The 15,416-nt window shown below is 41.6% G+C and overlaps 1 protein-coding gene across 4 annotated transcripts in view; it reads right to left on the bottom strand.

Moving 5' to 3' along the window:
* lrriq1 (leucine-rich repeats and IQ motif containing 1) overlaps nucleotides 1–15,416 on the bottom strand; it is a 34,318-nt gene that overhangs the window by 1,954 nt on the left and 16,948 nt on the right. For 2 of the 4 annotated variants that reach the window (XM_044192439.1, XM_044192442.1), the window contains 11 exons: nucleotides 13,965–14,402; nucleotides 13,275–13,449; nucleotides 11,984–12,109; nucleotides 11,397–11,486; nucleotides 10,358–10,479; nucleotides 9,695–9,766; nucleotides 9,471–9,559; nucleotides 8,719–8,820; nucleotides 3,840–3,954; nucleotides 2,506–2,566; nucleotides 1,822–1,942 (listed from right to left, as the gene is read on the bottom strand). In XM_044192439.1, the coding sequence (XP_044048374.1) occupies nucleotides 1,822–1,942; nucleotides 2,506–2,566; nucleotides 3,840–3,954; nucleotides 8,719–8,820; nucleotides 9,471–9,559; nucleotides 9,695–9,766; nucleotides 10,358–10,479; nucleotides 11,397–11,486; nucleotides 11,984–12,109; nucleotides 13,275–13,449; nucleotides 13,965–14,402 (1,511 nt within the window). Of the gene's footprint in view, nucleotides 1–1,821; nucleotides 1,943–2,140; nucleotides 2,226–2,505; nucleotides 2,567–3,839; nucleotides 3,955–8,718; nucleotides 8,821–9,470; nucleotides 9,560–9,694; nucleotides 9,767–10,357; nucleotides 10,480–11,396; nucleotides 11,487–11,983; nucleotides 12,110–13,274; nucleotides 13,450–13,964; nucleotides 14,403–15,416 lie in introns of all 4 variants that reach the window. The other 2 variants (XM_044192441.1, XM_044192440.1) reach the window with 2 other exon arrangements.

The following is a 15,416-nucleotide window of genomic DNA, read 5'->3' as shown; positions in this document are numbered from 1 at the left end:
CAACCGCTGTGACCAAACAAATTGTTTTCGATCATTTTACTCCTATTAGAGTTGAACAGCGAACAAAATTGAGGGAGCAGATATGCAACTTAAGTGGTTTCCTCTGCACACGTAATGAAAATATTTTGTGAGCCTGGAAACGCATTTTATGGCACTGTCCCAGCAAGCGGTGAGTATCGCATTGCAATAGGTTAGGTTAAAGAGTATTTATGTAGTCTTTACTGCTATGGCAAACTAAGTGAACCTTCTCACTTTAAACTTTCACTTTGATGAATGTGTGCCACTTCAGAGGTATGTACAACTTTTTGATAAATAAAGTTTGTTTTTTGTTTTTTTTAGTCTCACTCTTTCACTGACTCGTGTGGCCTGACTAAAAAAAGATTTTTGCCAAAGAAGCATTCCTATTTTCCTGATTCCATGATTTCACCCAGGTAACCCATTTCCTCTGATATGATGACTTTTTGATGATGTAGCACAGAAACCATTAGATGCCTTTTCCAAGTTTATGAAATATCTAATTGGCTTTTTGAGAAATGCTCTTGCCTTACACATACATTCATATTTCAATTTGCCCTAGACAATTTCGATAAGTGCTGTTTTCATCAGTGCAGACAAAGAGGCTTTCTTTCTCCCGGCCTTACTCCTGAGGAGAACAACAGTCTGCCTGCTTAGCGCGACGACACTCGCTCTTGCTGCTGCTGCACCTCGTGGATATCATTTTGAAATCATCATCGGAATCCAATTTGGCTTCGTTAACGGGGACAGGGCTCTCCTTCACTTGGATTCCTGGGCTTGTTTAATGTGGTCATCTGCTTCCAGCCTGTCAGTAGCATCTTTGTCACTCAAACTCCTGAGCCCCACTTCTCCTGACAGAAGGGCCAGTCATTCTTCACTGAAAGGACTGGGGGTTTTTTTTTTGCCCGTTTCCTGTCAGAGGAGAAATTCATGGCACTTTGTCCCCGGCCCGACCTTGTGGCTCCCCTCCCCTCCCGAAGCAGCCGACCGGTGGACTGGGCTGAATAAGCAGCAGCCTTTATCCCTGGCTAGGCGCACTCAGGTCTATGTGACCCAAGACCCATGGGTGCAAGTGTGCAAACACAGAAACATCTGTACACACGTGTTGAATGTACAGGTATATACACACTTGTGCACACAAAGATATGCATAAAATCACAATCTATGATTTCTTAGGTTTGAGCATTAAACTGCTGAGAAAGTTTGACTTTGGCCCATCTATTTATACAAACATACAGGAATACTGATGTATGTGTCAGTTAGCTCAATTTTGCATAAAGATGGTTGAGTATTTTATGTTACTGTTTAGTTTCTGTTGTCAGATTTTCTCTTATTGCAAAAACAAAGACATATGTCAGCTCGGCTTAATAATAAGTGCAATAAATAATAATAATTTGCATAATATATAGTGGATACTGTCTGTCTATCTATTTACTTTACTAAAAGTTACTTTCTGTCTATAATTCAATCATATATACGGTATGTGTGTACGTATGCATGTTTGTATGTAAAAAATCATATTCAATTTCCAGTGTTCTGAGTGAACAATCAGTAATGCATGACTAGGAAAGTTCTCTAAATAACCTTTAAATTTAGCACTGGCAATAAATGTCTCAATTTATCGGGATTACCAGTTATTGTGGTTAGAGTCAGTGACACAAATAATTTACTTTAGGGGGATAGTTAAGTCTTTCTGTTTTCCAGAAAATTAATGTTGTTTCGGATTCTGTTTAAAGTTCAGTTAAAAATGTCCAGTAACAGAGTGATTTTGGGTAGAAAAATGGCTGTGAAGTTCACAAGACTCACTTGCATGACCCAAAGAGTTTCTGCGAGGATAATTGTCCTCTTTGCAAGGCTGGATAGCTAAACTGTTGTTGGCCCGCAATCCACTGGCGTGATGTAGACGTTCTGTGTATCCTGGGTCTGCCTGCACGCACCACACACAGAAACACACACATAAATGAGGTCCAACATGACACGTCTCACGCAAGCAGTCCAGCATTTTGAAAAACATTCAACAACTAGCGGCTCTGCAGTCTGAACATATCTAAGAAACAGGAGGAAGGGGGCGGCTCCTCTTGCCAGTGATCATAACTCAAACTGCTCTATAACGGCACAGGCAGACCTGCAGTTTCTGACTTCAAAGATCTCATGAGCATCAGTATCGTTCTCAGGTCCAGGCAAACTGCTCCAAAGTGACACTGGGATTTCTGCAAGTAAAATGAAGAAATTGCAGCCAGTTGATCCAATTGAAAGTGTCACTGTGGAGCTAAACCTCAGATTCACCTCCCCCCTGCCTCCTTTAAATCAAAGCTGATGAGACAGGCTCCAGGGGAGGGAACCTACAGCACGGGACATGACTCTGACTGGTGAATGTAAATACTGCATACTTTCACATACATGCAACTGCCCCCCAGAAAAGATTCAAATCAAGATTCACTGTCATTCTATCAAGTGAATGAACTGCAGGGGAAAGTGGACTGTACTCACCACGAGCTGCACTCTGCCTCCATTCAGAATGTCTGAGCTGATCTCCGGTAAGAAATGCATGCTAAGGATAAGATAACAAAAAAAAAGCGCAAAAAATTGGGCTGTTAGCGCTCTGCGTATTTCGAGTCAATTCAGCAGTTTCCCCTCTTCCGTTCTATGCAATTACCTCTGACATATCATAAAATAAACACAGATACCATGAATGATAAGCTTAATGTCTATTTCTTAGGTAAGGGGTAGCACAGGCCTACATGCCCACTGCCTCTATTACAGACACTCTGTTGGTATGTGTTTCAATATACAGTGGTTATGCTGAAGTGTCAGCTCTTTCTTTTTTTGGCATTTTAGTGATACTTTGCCCCTCAGCATTAAATCAGTACTGCACAAATAATTCTATTTTACCGCATTGAAAATTACCAGCTAATTAAGTTGAGAGAAATAAACATGGGCAATTATAATAAAAAGTTAGAGTTTGTCTCTAGAAGTCTGTCTTCAAATTAATCTGCTGAAGGGGGAGTGTTAACCTTAAATCTGAGTTTAAGACGTGTATGTATGAGCATGGTTTTGTGACATCACAACTAGTTTGGAAGCCAATCATGATCCAATATGCAACTTACACAAGTGTGATGTGGAAACTTGAAGCCTCGATACCATCTCGATACACAAACACTAAGAACAGACTTTTTAATGAAGTAGGCGATATCTTGTGTCCAGTAGTTAAAATTTTGAAATTAAAAATATTTGCATATTCATAGATTTTGGGTTGTTCAGTGAGGGAGAAGGAGTAGATTAGATGTAATTTTAAGAATTTTTAAAGAGGTAATTGAACTTTTTTGTGAAAAAAATCATATACAAATTATTATACCAAGCAGAATATTTGTATGTCTTGTATGCCAACAATAAAAGCAGCTCATTAATGGATCAGTTTACCCAAATTACAAAAAACATATTACCTCTAGCGGCATCTAGCCATGCAAATAGTTTTGGCTTTATTTGCCAAGGTTTTGAGATATCCGTCTCTGAGATTTCTGCCACCTCCCCAATACAATAGAAGTGAATTTGTGGTGCTAATAGCATTGAAATGTTTGATTTTAATAAAATTCAAAGTGCCTTTCCAGAAACGATGCCCAAGTTACGCTGGATAATCCAAATACTTCGCTGTGAAATCACAGAGACAGATACTTCAAATGCTGAACAGATAATAGCAAAACTATGTGCATGGCTAGATATTTCCAGGGGTAAATCAGAAAATAGATTTTTTTACCCCTTTAAAACAATTTTAGCTACACAACACACCACCTACACCACCTTATGGCCCACATTAAGTGCCTCACCTCTCTGAGTCCCTGTCAGAGTGAGCAGCCTGGGTGTGCAGCCACTGCTGAGCTCGTTCCTGCTTCTCTCGCTCTGTCTTCTCTGCCTGCTGAAGGCCCAGCTCGGCCTCGCGAACTACACTCGACAGGAAACATTAAATAAATGTCACAGGCGATTGTTTTTTTCTCCAACTCCTCTAGTCAGCTTAGTAACATTCTTGATGACAATGGTAGCAAAGAATGAGTGCACTGCCTAATCAGCGAAAGTTGGGGTGAAGGTGGCATGTTTCTAAATGACAAGAGGCGTAATCAACACTGCAGTGAAGGAGTTGTGTTAACAGATGCTCACCAAAGTACAAGCTTAACAAATAAACAGCTCATGGGCCTGATCTGTAGCAACGTTTGACAAGTTTCACTGTAATTACAGACGGCCAGGGTTCCCAGCACTGGGAGAGATCAGTGGTCAAAGCTCCCAGCATTTATGTTAGGGCTTAAGTTGGTGTATTTGTTTGGAGGAGTCAGGGGCATTACTGTAATACATTTAAAGTTGCTAAAAGACGCAACAGGAGAGGATCTGCTTTTTTCCAACAATTGTTGGGGCTTGTGGTTCTTTGTAAAATTTAATCCAAGCAATATTAGCAATTTGTTAAAGAAAGCAATCTGAAAGGCTGCTGATTTACAAGTTATGTTGAAATCCCATAATAAGGTCGTAATTCAAACTAAACATTTATGTTGCGCTGACAGTAATGCTGCTGGAGATGGGTGTAAACTGATAATGAATTTTGACAGCCCAATGCTGGAACTAATGATGCATTTATTTAAGCCATTTACTTGCTTTTGCTGAGCTGTAAAAAGGAGAAAAAAGCTTTACAGTTTTCACGGGTTAATTGAGAAGCCCCACTAAAAATGTCAAGTGATAGATGCTTCCCCCCGGGGCAGCAAAGGCCAGGAAATGGCTATTCGGATTTCCCAAAGCTGAAAATACACAGAGAGACAGGGCACAGGCAGTCCAGAAAAACCCTCAGATAAATTTGTCATATACTGTACTCAATATAGCACTGTATGACCCAAACAAGGGTTCTGTACTGCCTGTTCAGAGTTTTTATAAATGTCATTCATATCATAGGATCCTGTGTGGAAAGATCAAAAGTTGCTAAGAAGACTGACAATAAATTTGAAATCCCTGGAGGTGAATACATAGTATACCAAACACATGTTTAGTGTGTACACAGTGATACAAGATGAGCATCATGAAAAAAGTTCACATTTATGTTGCACTCCAGTAGCATGGAGATACTCTTCTCTCCCTTTTCCCCTCTAAACCCTCCACTAAAGCCCCCTCCTGACCCCCTCCAACCTCCTGAATCCCCCTCCAGTACTCCTCCAGGACATCAGGAGGGGGCCTGTAGGAGTCACGCCTGTTAAGAGGGGCTCTTAAGCGCATTAAGCGATCTCGTCTCTACTGAGGAGGGGAAAACTCTTACTTAATATCAGAGAGTTGGGGAGGTAGAGGGTGGAGGCGTTTGCCCGCAGCAAACCAGAGCTGAAGGAGAGAAATAATGCTGGCACTTTAGAGCCTCCTCTCCTCCAACCTTGTTAAGAAACAACCAACACAGGGTCAGGCAGTGGATCAGGACCAGTGTAGATCCTGATAAGAAATGGTGCCATGAAATGAGTTGATAACATTGTCTTGTTGTGATATGACTAAGTTGTAATACACTGAAATGATCCTTTAATCATTAGACCTAGGCATTTTAACAACCTTTTGTCAACTATGTAAAAACGCTAACACAGCTTTGAAAAGAAAATGTTCTAATGCTGTATCATGTCAATGGCTAGCATTCAGAGACTTGACAGACTTGCACCTTGGCTTGCTATTTGCTTACAAAGACTTGTTCTAGACCTGAACTAAAGAATGTGAAACCTGACTTTAGACCTACTCTAACAGACTTGAAACATGCCATAGACTTAAAAACAGCTACACTAAGGCTAACCTTCACCTTGTTTTAGGTTGTTCTGGGAATCCTGTTTTCATGGCATTTGCAGAGAGGAAGAAGAATCAGAGCGTGTCTGAAATTTGAGGATCCTAACTCAGATGTTTTTAGCTGGGTGTCTGTCTCAGTGAGTGACTCAGACTGCTGCCCCACTGTACATTGGCTTTACAAGTGTGCCAGTGAATCTCAAACATATACTATGAAGAGGGAGCTCCACTGCTTGACATAAATAGAATCTCTGAGATTACAGGGGAGAAATTGAATGCATATGAATGGTGGTAAATATTCTGACATTAAGTTATTTTGGATGATGGATGATAAACAAGATGATTGCGTTTCAGTTGGACTTTGTAGATGACTTGAAGTGTGAAATTGAGTTAAGTGCTCAGGAGGTAGGGGTTCCAGGCTGAAATAAAAATATATACCCTTGTGTCCCTCTGACATGAGGACGGATGTTTGGTGGGGTTGGATCTCAGTTTGGATGGAAGAAGGAGGTTGGAAGAGTGTGTGTGCTGGGGAGGGGGCTTGGGGGGGTTGAGTGCAAGGCGTTTGTGGAAAGTAAGAGGAGAAACAAGGAGAAACACTTGGAGGCATACAACATCTTTAACATCTGCAGCACACAGACACTTGACTATACAAACCATCGCAAAAAAAGGGAAGTGTATTTCTATATTTTTTGCCCTTAAAATAAAATGTCTTGCGGCTCTGCTCCATTCTCTCCCTCTCTATCTCCCTCTCTGGGTATGTAAGCCGATACCCATTTCAAGTGGGTTACTCATGTCCAGCACATCCACACAAAGAGCCCGGATAAAATAAACACGGCGCGTCGGATATCTTGGAAAGAATCTGTCATGGGTTTGGGGCTAATCACCTCCAGAAGGGGCTTGACTCAAAGCCTGAAACGTTAGCCCCTGTCGGGGAGCACTGGCTGGGCTGGGCTGGCTAGGCCCCGGGCACTGGGGATGGATCCGGAGGAGGGGGTGCCTTCCACAGGTCAGGACCAGGGGAGCAAGAGGAGAGGCTGGCTTGGGCCCATTTACAGAGATCTAGGATCACAGCACCATGAGCCAGTTCCCAACACACCACCTCTGACACAGCCACCGCCACTGCCTCATGGTCACCCAGTAAAAAGTCAGCAGGAGTTGTCTCCTCCAGAACCGAGCTGGTTAGGGTTACGCATTTTACAGGATCCTTCTCCGTCGGATCAGAAAACCAACTGACGGCAGGGTATTAAGCAGAGAGGGAAGGGTGATGTCTAAACCAGTGACCCCCATTACTTTACCGCTGATGTAGCTGCTTCACTTCATTACTCAAGAACACCAGTCCTGTTTGATGAATTTTCAAGACAAGGGTGGAGAGGAGAGATAAGGATACTGGAAAAAAATAGAACTGGAAATAATGTTGTAACGTAATAGGTCATTTGGATGGAACCGGATCGTGACTGCCAGTTGGCTGAGAGCTTATCCACAACTATATTGTACTCAGACACGATTCCAGTGTCAGTAATCACAGTGTTGGAAAGTTGACATAATACACCTGCAGTTCAAAATAAACACCTGAAAACATAATGATGCTGTCATACTCAAACTCAGTTTTTCATGTTACAAATACATTATCAGATAAAAAAAAAGTGTTAGTGGGAAAAAATCAACTGCCATTGGCCAAATGCTAAGGATAGGTTTGTCTATCATTGTCTGATGAAAGTGCCTAAGTAAGTTTGACAATTCACTGGCTGCTGACAAAAATAAAAAAAAATCTTCTGAATCTTTGAAAACATTGAAATAGGTTGTTGCTTGATCTTTGGCTGCACAACAATTAATCCGTTTTAAGGGAAACAAGGGTACTCCTTCACAACTATTCTACAAACAAATTACTAAAGCGATCCACCCAAAAGAGATAAAGTGGAACGAAAAACATCCCAAAACTGTAACATGAAATGACAAGCAAACATATTGTATTTCTCCACAGCTAATTAAGGGATATTCCATGCTTATGGCAGCATTGGACTTGGACCAGAGAGAGACCAGTGCTCTATGGATGTGAGGCCTTGACCCTGGTGGGTGGTGTGGGGGTGGGGTGCAGAGGAAAGCTGGAGACAGGCCTTCATGATAAAAGCTGACTTCCCCTGTTCTCCCTCCCTCCAGCTCTTCCCTCCCTTTTAAGTCTGGCTGTGGACGTCGCAATGTCAAATCATCTCTCCACCTCAGGGCAGGGCAGGAGGCCACAGCAGGAACGGTGCAGGGAGAAATTTGCCTTATCTCAGACTATCAAACTACTTTACATTACAGTCAACCTGTGAACTATTTTGAAGATTGTTTTACTATCCATAACTTAACATAATATAAGAATTAAGTGTTAAGAAAGACTGAATTTCATCTGTGAAAAGGTAAAATCTGTTTGGCTATGTGAAACCATGTAAACAGATGACTTGAGAAATGTACAGGTATGTGGTCAGGTTTTTTTTAACTTTTGTGACCAGCGAAGTAGCTTATACCTGAGAGTGCACTAAAGTTTAAAGAGAAATTCTGTTTTCATACAACCTGGGTGTTAATTTTGTATGTGCTGTTTTGGCAATAATTTCTCTTGATGATAAAAAAAAAAAATTGCATTCACCATATCTGATCACTCCAGAATGACAGACTTTCAGACCTCAGTGTGGTGATGTCACTGTGTTGCCAGATATCAGCAATCTTTTCGTGAGTCCATGTTATCCTAACTGATAAAAACTATTGCCAAAACTAATAAATAAGTATTTTCCGTAAAGTTTGAATTGAGTTGAACTCTCCAGTCTCAAGTCCACAGGTCTATAGGGATGTTCATGTCAGACCAAGAAAGACTAAAAGTAGTATTTACCGTATAGGTGTTAGTACAGGGTTACCAAATGTGTAGCATGTCTCACGTCCTACCTTTTATATAATTTCTGTTCTGTTGTCCTTGCCTGTTCTGTACCTCCACTGGACCCAGCTGGTAACTGCAGTTTCTGAACAAGGCAAGACGGACAGAGGGATCTAGGAGAGTAAGACAAAGAGAGGGTCAAAGAAGGACAAGGCAGGTCTAAAACCAGAAGCAGAAAACCAGGACCATTCGGAAAATATTAGAACAGCGTTCTGCTTCCACTGAGGCAGATGCCATTGGGAGTTAGTGCAGACATAGACCTGTGTGTTGGTGGAGCAAGATGACAAGAGCCCTGCTATTGGAATCATGCATTTGCAATTGATCAAAGAGCAGCCTCCCTCTACATGACCGTGGCATGATAACCGTGGCAGGACTACTGTTTCTTGGAGCAGAGCAGAGTTGAGGTCACCTTTCACTGCAGCCGCACTCAACCACTACAATGAATCGTAATGAAAATCATCACGGGATGACTTGTCAAGAGGATTTTGGCAATCGTTATTTCCTTTGCAGGCACTCCAATAAGGCCCAATAAGAGGCGACAGGCCCTGGCTTCTGCTGTCTGTTATGGCTCATTAACGTACGCGGGGTGGAAAGGTTCGCCGTTGACGCACGGTTGAAGAAACAAAGACAAGAATGAAAAGAAGCGAAAATTAGAGTGGGTTTTTTCCCTTTTAGAAAGTGAATTTATGTCCTCACAGCAGTTCCTTCTGTGCTGTGAAGCTTAAATATATATTTTTACCTATACAATTCTACACACTCTCACCCCTATGTTTCTTCTGCTGTTGCTTCTTTGATTTCATCTTCTGGGCTCTCTTAAGCATTTGAAGAGCTGTGTGGCTGTGAGTGAAGCCCCTAGAGACAACAAGGACAAAAGTGTCTCACAGAAAATCTCATATAATAACATAACAAAACACACACACACACAGATGGGGACAAAAATAGTCAAAACCTCATCATGAAGATATATATGATAACATAATGATTTACCATTCTTCCAGAATCTTTTCTGATCTTTCGGAGAGACCACTGACCACTGAGGTTGAGGCAGGAGATTTGCTTCTGAAATGAAAATAAATAGATTATTGTCCCCAAAAGATGAGATGCAGGAAAGTATACATTCACATTTTATTATTTTACCACACATATTAATGTCAGTATGTCAAAGTCACAAATGTTGAGTATGTTCAAAGTAAGAATATCGGGAACCCAGTTATGATGCCTAGCTTTCACCAACTGTAAATTCAGTGGCTTAAGGCCGGGGTGTGCTCGAAACAAACTAGTTGACGTGTTTTCCACATTGGCCACATTCAAATACGGAGTGAAAAGCCTGCCGCCAAAGAGAGAGGCGATACACGATGAATCGCACAAACGGGGATAACAGCGCACACTTTCAGACAGTCTCTCCTAAAAGGCATTCATTGCGTTGCACTTACATACTTTCTCACCTCTGCCAATTAGCCAATCGCTGCATCAAAAACTCACATGGCATTATCGTGATGTAAACAAAACAAACACACCAATATACATTGTTTACTATAAATGTAGTCAAATGTTTATGTAAACAGTGTGAAACAGAAATTAAGTGGATTATGACCAACAGCTTTAGTCCCTATATGTAAAAGACAGCAATTAGGCTGTGGGTTGTCCTACCTGAGGGAGCTCAGTGGAGAAGCAGAGTCCACCTGTTCTCCAGCCACCCAGGCCTGTTTTGACCTCCATTCAAGCGGCGGTGGGAGTATGTACTGGGAGGGTTCAGGAAAGGGCCCAGGAGGCTGTAATACATAACTGAATCAGTGGCAGCAATAATTTACAGCTCTTATCACTTTATTTGAGTAGATTTTTAATATCTTGCTTTTTAGACAAAAGTTTATACAGCAGCCATTCTTTATATTAGCTTCAAAAGTTTTCATTTAGTGGGGTGGTTCTTTTGATTTAGATTTTCAATTTTAACTTAGGAAACTTCTATGATGCTAGAGCTCTAAATGGAAAAATAAAGGAGTTCAAGCTGTGTCTAGACAGCATATAGTTCTCAGTATACCTTAAGGCAAAAGAACTATAATGTACACAATAATGTCAGTCACATTTAACTCAAGTGCATGTTTTATTTTGAGGTATTTGGCTGACACTTTTAAACAGAGTGAGTTTTCACACTAGAGGAATGCTCATATGTAAGTCAAACTAACAGCTTAATTACTCTCCAGATCCCAGTTTCTCTTTGTGGAAGTGCTAAATTGTTCATCCCCGCCTTTGATGTGTACCTCAGTGTCAACACATTGAGGCCGGCCACGACAGCAGCTGCACCACATCAGCTGGCCTAAACCGGCTACCATGATGTACAGCGCTGAGCACGCTCCAAAGAAAAGATCCAACAAGGGGTAAATGAAGGAAAAAAAACGACGACAGTCCACCAGCGTGAAAAATGACATCTGCTGGTGCAGAGCAACCTTCAGCCCTCCAGGAAATAATCTTGTTTTTCAAGAGAATAAATTCAAAGATCAATCAGGGAGAGTAAGGCAAATCCTGGAGGGGGCAATAACCAAGATGAGAAAGGGACAGGGCAAGAAAATAACTCTTCCATTGACATCACACAGGGGCTGGTAATCCCCAAAATTCTCTGGCCACTTTCACTATAATACCAGCACACCAGGTTTTAAGAATATTACAGAATGTCCCAGGACAGTTGCTTTACCTTCAGAGAAAGTGGCTGCTCTGACTCAGGGTAACTTCTGGGTGGTAAGTATTCAGAAAGCGGCAATGTCCAGTGTTTCTCCAGCGCTGCCTTTTTGAAAAAAAAAACCCAAAACATTATATATATATTTCTGGACAGCAACAGGTGAGGAACAACAACAAAAAGTGTCTTCAGAACCAAACATATAATATTGTATATGATATATAATATTATAGTGTATATAATATATAATAGTACAGGGAGCTCTTCAGTGTCATGATGTGTGTGTGTGTATGGGTGTACGTACAACGTACAAACGTTAGTGTCTGCGCATTATTGGGTGTCTTTGTATGTTTATGTATGTTTTCGTGTCTTTTTCAAGGCACGTGCACAGGTTTTTGTGCACGTGTGTACACGTTTCTGTGTCTATCTATGTATCTTTGAAGATTTGCATGTGTGCAGGACTGTGTGTGTATGGAGAGAATTTGGGGAAAGTATATTTATGCATTTATGCATTTTTATATTGTCCTCTGTGCAGGTTTGTGTACGTGGGGAAAGAGGAATTACTGAACCATCAAACTGAAGAACACATGAACTTGTGTGCATACCTCATCAAAGACAAATTCATCCATGTCCACCTCCTCAAAGGTGTCGTCCTCTCCGGTGTCCAGGCATGTGACAGCAGCCAGAGCAGATGCAAGCCTCCTCCTCAGAGTGAAGCCCCTCCAAAACGCCTGGAGGTACCCAAAGAAGAAATGGTAGAAAACCTTCCATGAATCACGAGGCAAACGTAAATATTGTGTGTTATCCCATTAGGGAGATAAAACATGTTAACCTCTCTTTTAATTGCTGAGTGTTCTGCTGTCTGAACTCTGCGTGACTCCAGGCTGTTCCGAGACAAATGGAGCTCCAGTGTGCCTCTAAATCCTCCAATTCCCAATGGGCTGGGGGGGGACACTTCACTTCAAGTTGAGCCGAGCAGGAATTCTACAACTCTTACTACCGCATTTCTTTGGAATCTGATTAATCACGCTGTACCCCCCTCCACCCCCCCACCCACCGACAACATGCACACACACTATTCTACTACACCACCACCCCCCACTTCTACCGTAGAGACTCATCAAACACTTTTTGTGTTGAAAAGGGATTTGGGCAAATTGTTGAGTAGCATGTTTTTCAGAACAGCAGCTTACACCTATATGCAGAGGATTAGCCGAATAAGCCTCCATAGCACGTATATGGCCTGAAGATGGATGTTCAAGGGTCAATATGGACATTTTGAGATATCCACTGTGTGAAAGCGACTCCAGCCTTCAGCCACATTACTGGAAAATTCTAGATGTAGCAGTAGGGTCCTAAATTACAGGTTCAGGTTCAGTCTCTTATCTATGCTAAACTAGGTTGCGAAATATTGAAGGTTTTGAAACTAGCAGGCACATTGACAAACAGGTTTTATGCAGATAGGGTGCTGAAACAATTAATTGATGAGTCGACTTGATGATTAATCAATAAACCAAATATATAATTTACGAATTATTTGATATTGACAATACTTGTTAGTTGCTGCCCAAATGCAAATTCTTCTCATGCTCTGTGGGTATGTTGCGTGAGCACATAATTTACATACTCTACTCCAGCTGGATAGTTGTTTTCTGATGTAGCTGCCGTAGTGCACACAAGGAAATTCTTCATTTCTTGCAGCACAGGTAACATAACGGTGTCCTTTCAAAATAGCATCAGAGGGAAACTGGTTTGGTGGAGGATGTTGCAAAAAGGGGCAAATGACAAAGGCAACAAACGCAGTTTGAAAATTGACTCCACTCACTGGACTTAACCTCCTGTACAGTAAGTCAAACAAAAAGGTCAGAATGTCTGACAAAATTCCAACAGTTTTACCTGAATGACAGTTGCTGCATAATCTTGGCTCCCGTTAATATAGGAAGGTCCTGACTCTGGCTTTCCTCCATCTCCTCCTCTTCCTCCTCCCTTCTCAGCTGTGAAAGGGCTGCTGATGTTCCCACATTTCTGTCTGCATTTCCTCCACAGCTGCTGAATCACGACTGCTGCTGTGCTGCTCCAGAAAGGACACACACAGACAAATATACACACGCACAAAGTAAGGGATATACATGATGTCATAGCACCTTCATCTTTCAAAACATGAATTTATTTCTGAGCAGACATCTGGAGAGAAGGACTCTGGAGAGTTTAAGCCTGTCCAGAGCCACCCTTCATATGAAAGATCTACTGTCCTCCCAAAGATAGCACAGTGTTAATGATGAAGCTGCGTGTTAAAATGAATAAGATGTTCAACATCTTCTGCTATAAATCACATAAAGGAGGCTCCAATGATGACAAATGCTCTGCAACAGAAACTAATAAAATGCTGAGCTTCTATAAAAAGACTTTTTTTTAAAGGGTGTTTGTTTTAAGCAAGCAGTGTACACCTTTGTACAGTACTTGTGTAGGTTTTCATTACAAACACTACATCAGCTGATCTCACTGATCTGTTGTCATCAGCGTAGAGTTGGATGGAGTGGATGCACACAAGTCAACACTATTGACTCAGAACATTTGGTGAATTACTTTTGGAGGTCCAGGTCTTGATGGTTGGATATAGGTTCCATTTCAAGATTGGAGGAAATAGTTTTTCCCTTTGTTGCCAAGGAGTGAACACTGCCAGAGTACACTTTGCTCACTGCTGGCCCTGTCTTTGGACCTGTTGTAACAGTGTCATGCCGACTCTCTGCAACTGACTTCTTCTCAAAAGTCCAGTAGTTGCATCTGATATCTGGTGGAACTTTTCCAGTGGACTCCATTTCTGGGTGCTCAGTACGCTTCTCAACATTGGTACTGTCCATGTCAAGTGTTTCCTCAGGTGTTGTTTGGCCTACAGCCCTGTGTTTGTCAGTCACAGTGGTCTCACTATATTCATGGGCAAATCTCTGGTCCTTAGCCAGCTGCAGAGCCTCAGTGAAGTGTCGGCAGGAGGTCTTTACAGCATCCAGGGAAGATGAGGCACTACTGTGAACATACGCACACAAAAACACACTGCGTTAGGTAGGGATGCTCACTCTTTTTAGAAAGTCTGCATGCACTGTAGGTGAGCGATGGGTCCAGTAAGACTGAAGAGCCTGTGACAAACACCCACTCATCCACATATTTCAGAAAGTTACATCCTATCCTCTCCAGTCCCCACAAATAAAAAACAGACCTACTCAGTGGCCCTAGGACTGGACGCACCCTCCTTTTTAGTCAGGAAAGCTGACAACTAAATGGTAGCACTGATTAAATGCTGCATAAATGTAACAGTAGGTATATATTAGGAGCAGCAGTTTTCCAGTTTTAAAGCTTTTATTAAATGTAAGGATGAGCATGTTAGTTTTAATTAGATTTTGATGTGATTTCTGTAGGGGTATGATTGGTTTGACACTGGCAAATTCATGCCTGTATGAGATGGATTCTGTACAGTTCAGATTTAATCACCCTACTTACAGTATGAAAAGTAAGAACATTTTTTTGTTTCTAAAACAGATTCCCACTTTTTAAAGTCATAGCAATAATCAATAAACCACACCAGATTATTATCTGTGGTGTGTTGTGAAATGTAATGATTCAAATAAACTTAACTAAAGCAGTTGCATTTCTAACGAAATGCTTAAAGGTCTGCAATTCACATGAGGTTCAGAGTAATTTAGTTTAGAGCATACTGTTACGAAATAGTAGGAGAGATGCTTAATTCAGCATGCTTAATTTCTTGAGAAATTCAGTCCATTCTGCTGCAACACAGAATGGCAGTTCTTACTCTTGACCAGTTCATCTGAGGTGAGGTGAATGAACTGAGTGTGTGCTTATGTGTGTGTGTGAGTTGCCTGCCTGCTCTGTGTGCCCTAATATCATATAATGTCTCTTTCATTGAGGGGATAAACTGACTACAAAGCCACCTCAATGGACACTTAATGAATCTATTAGCAATGCTTGGCTCTGCTCCCCTCCCTGTCTTCAACCCTTAGGGGGCAGAGACGCTTCAGTACCCAG

This window comes from Siniperca chuatsi, linkage group LG4 (assembly GCF_020085105.1).
Source record: "Siniperca chuatsi isolate FFG_IHB_CAS linkage group LG4, ASM2008510v1, whole genome shotgun sequence".
In the NCBI taxonomy this organism is placed as follows: Eukaryota; Metazoa; Chordata; class Actinopteri; order Centrarchiformes; family Sinipercidae; genus Siniperca; species Siniperca chuatsi.
This window is presented reverse-complemented; position numbering and strand designations above follow the sequence as displayed.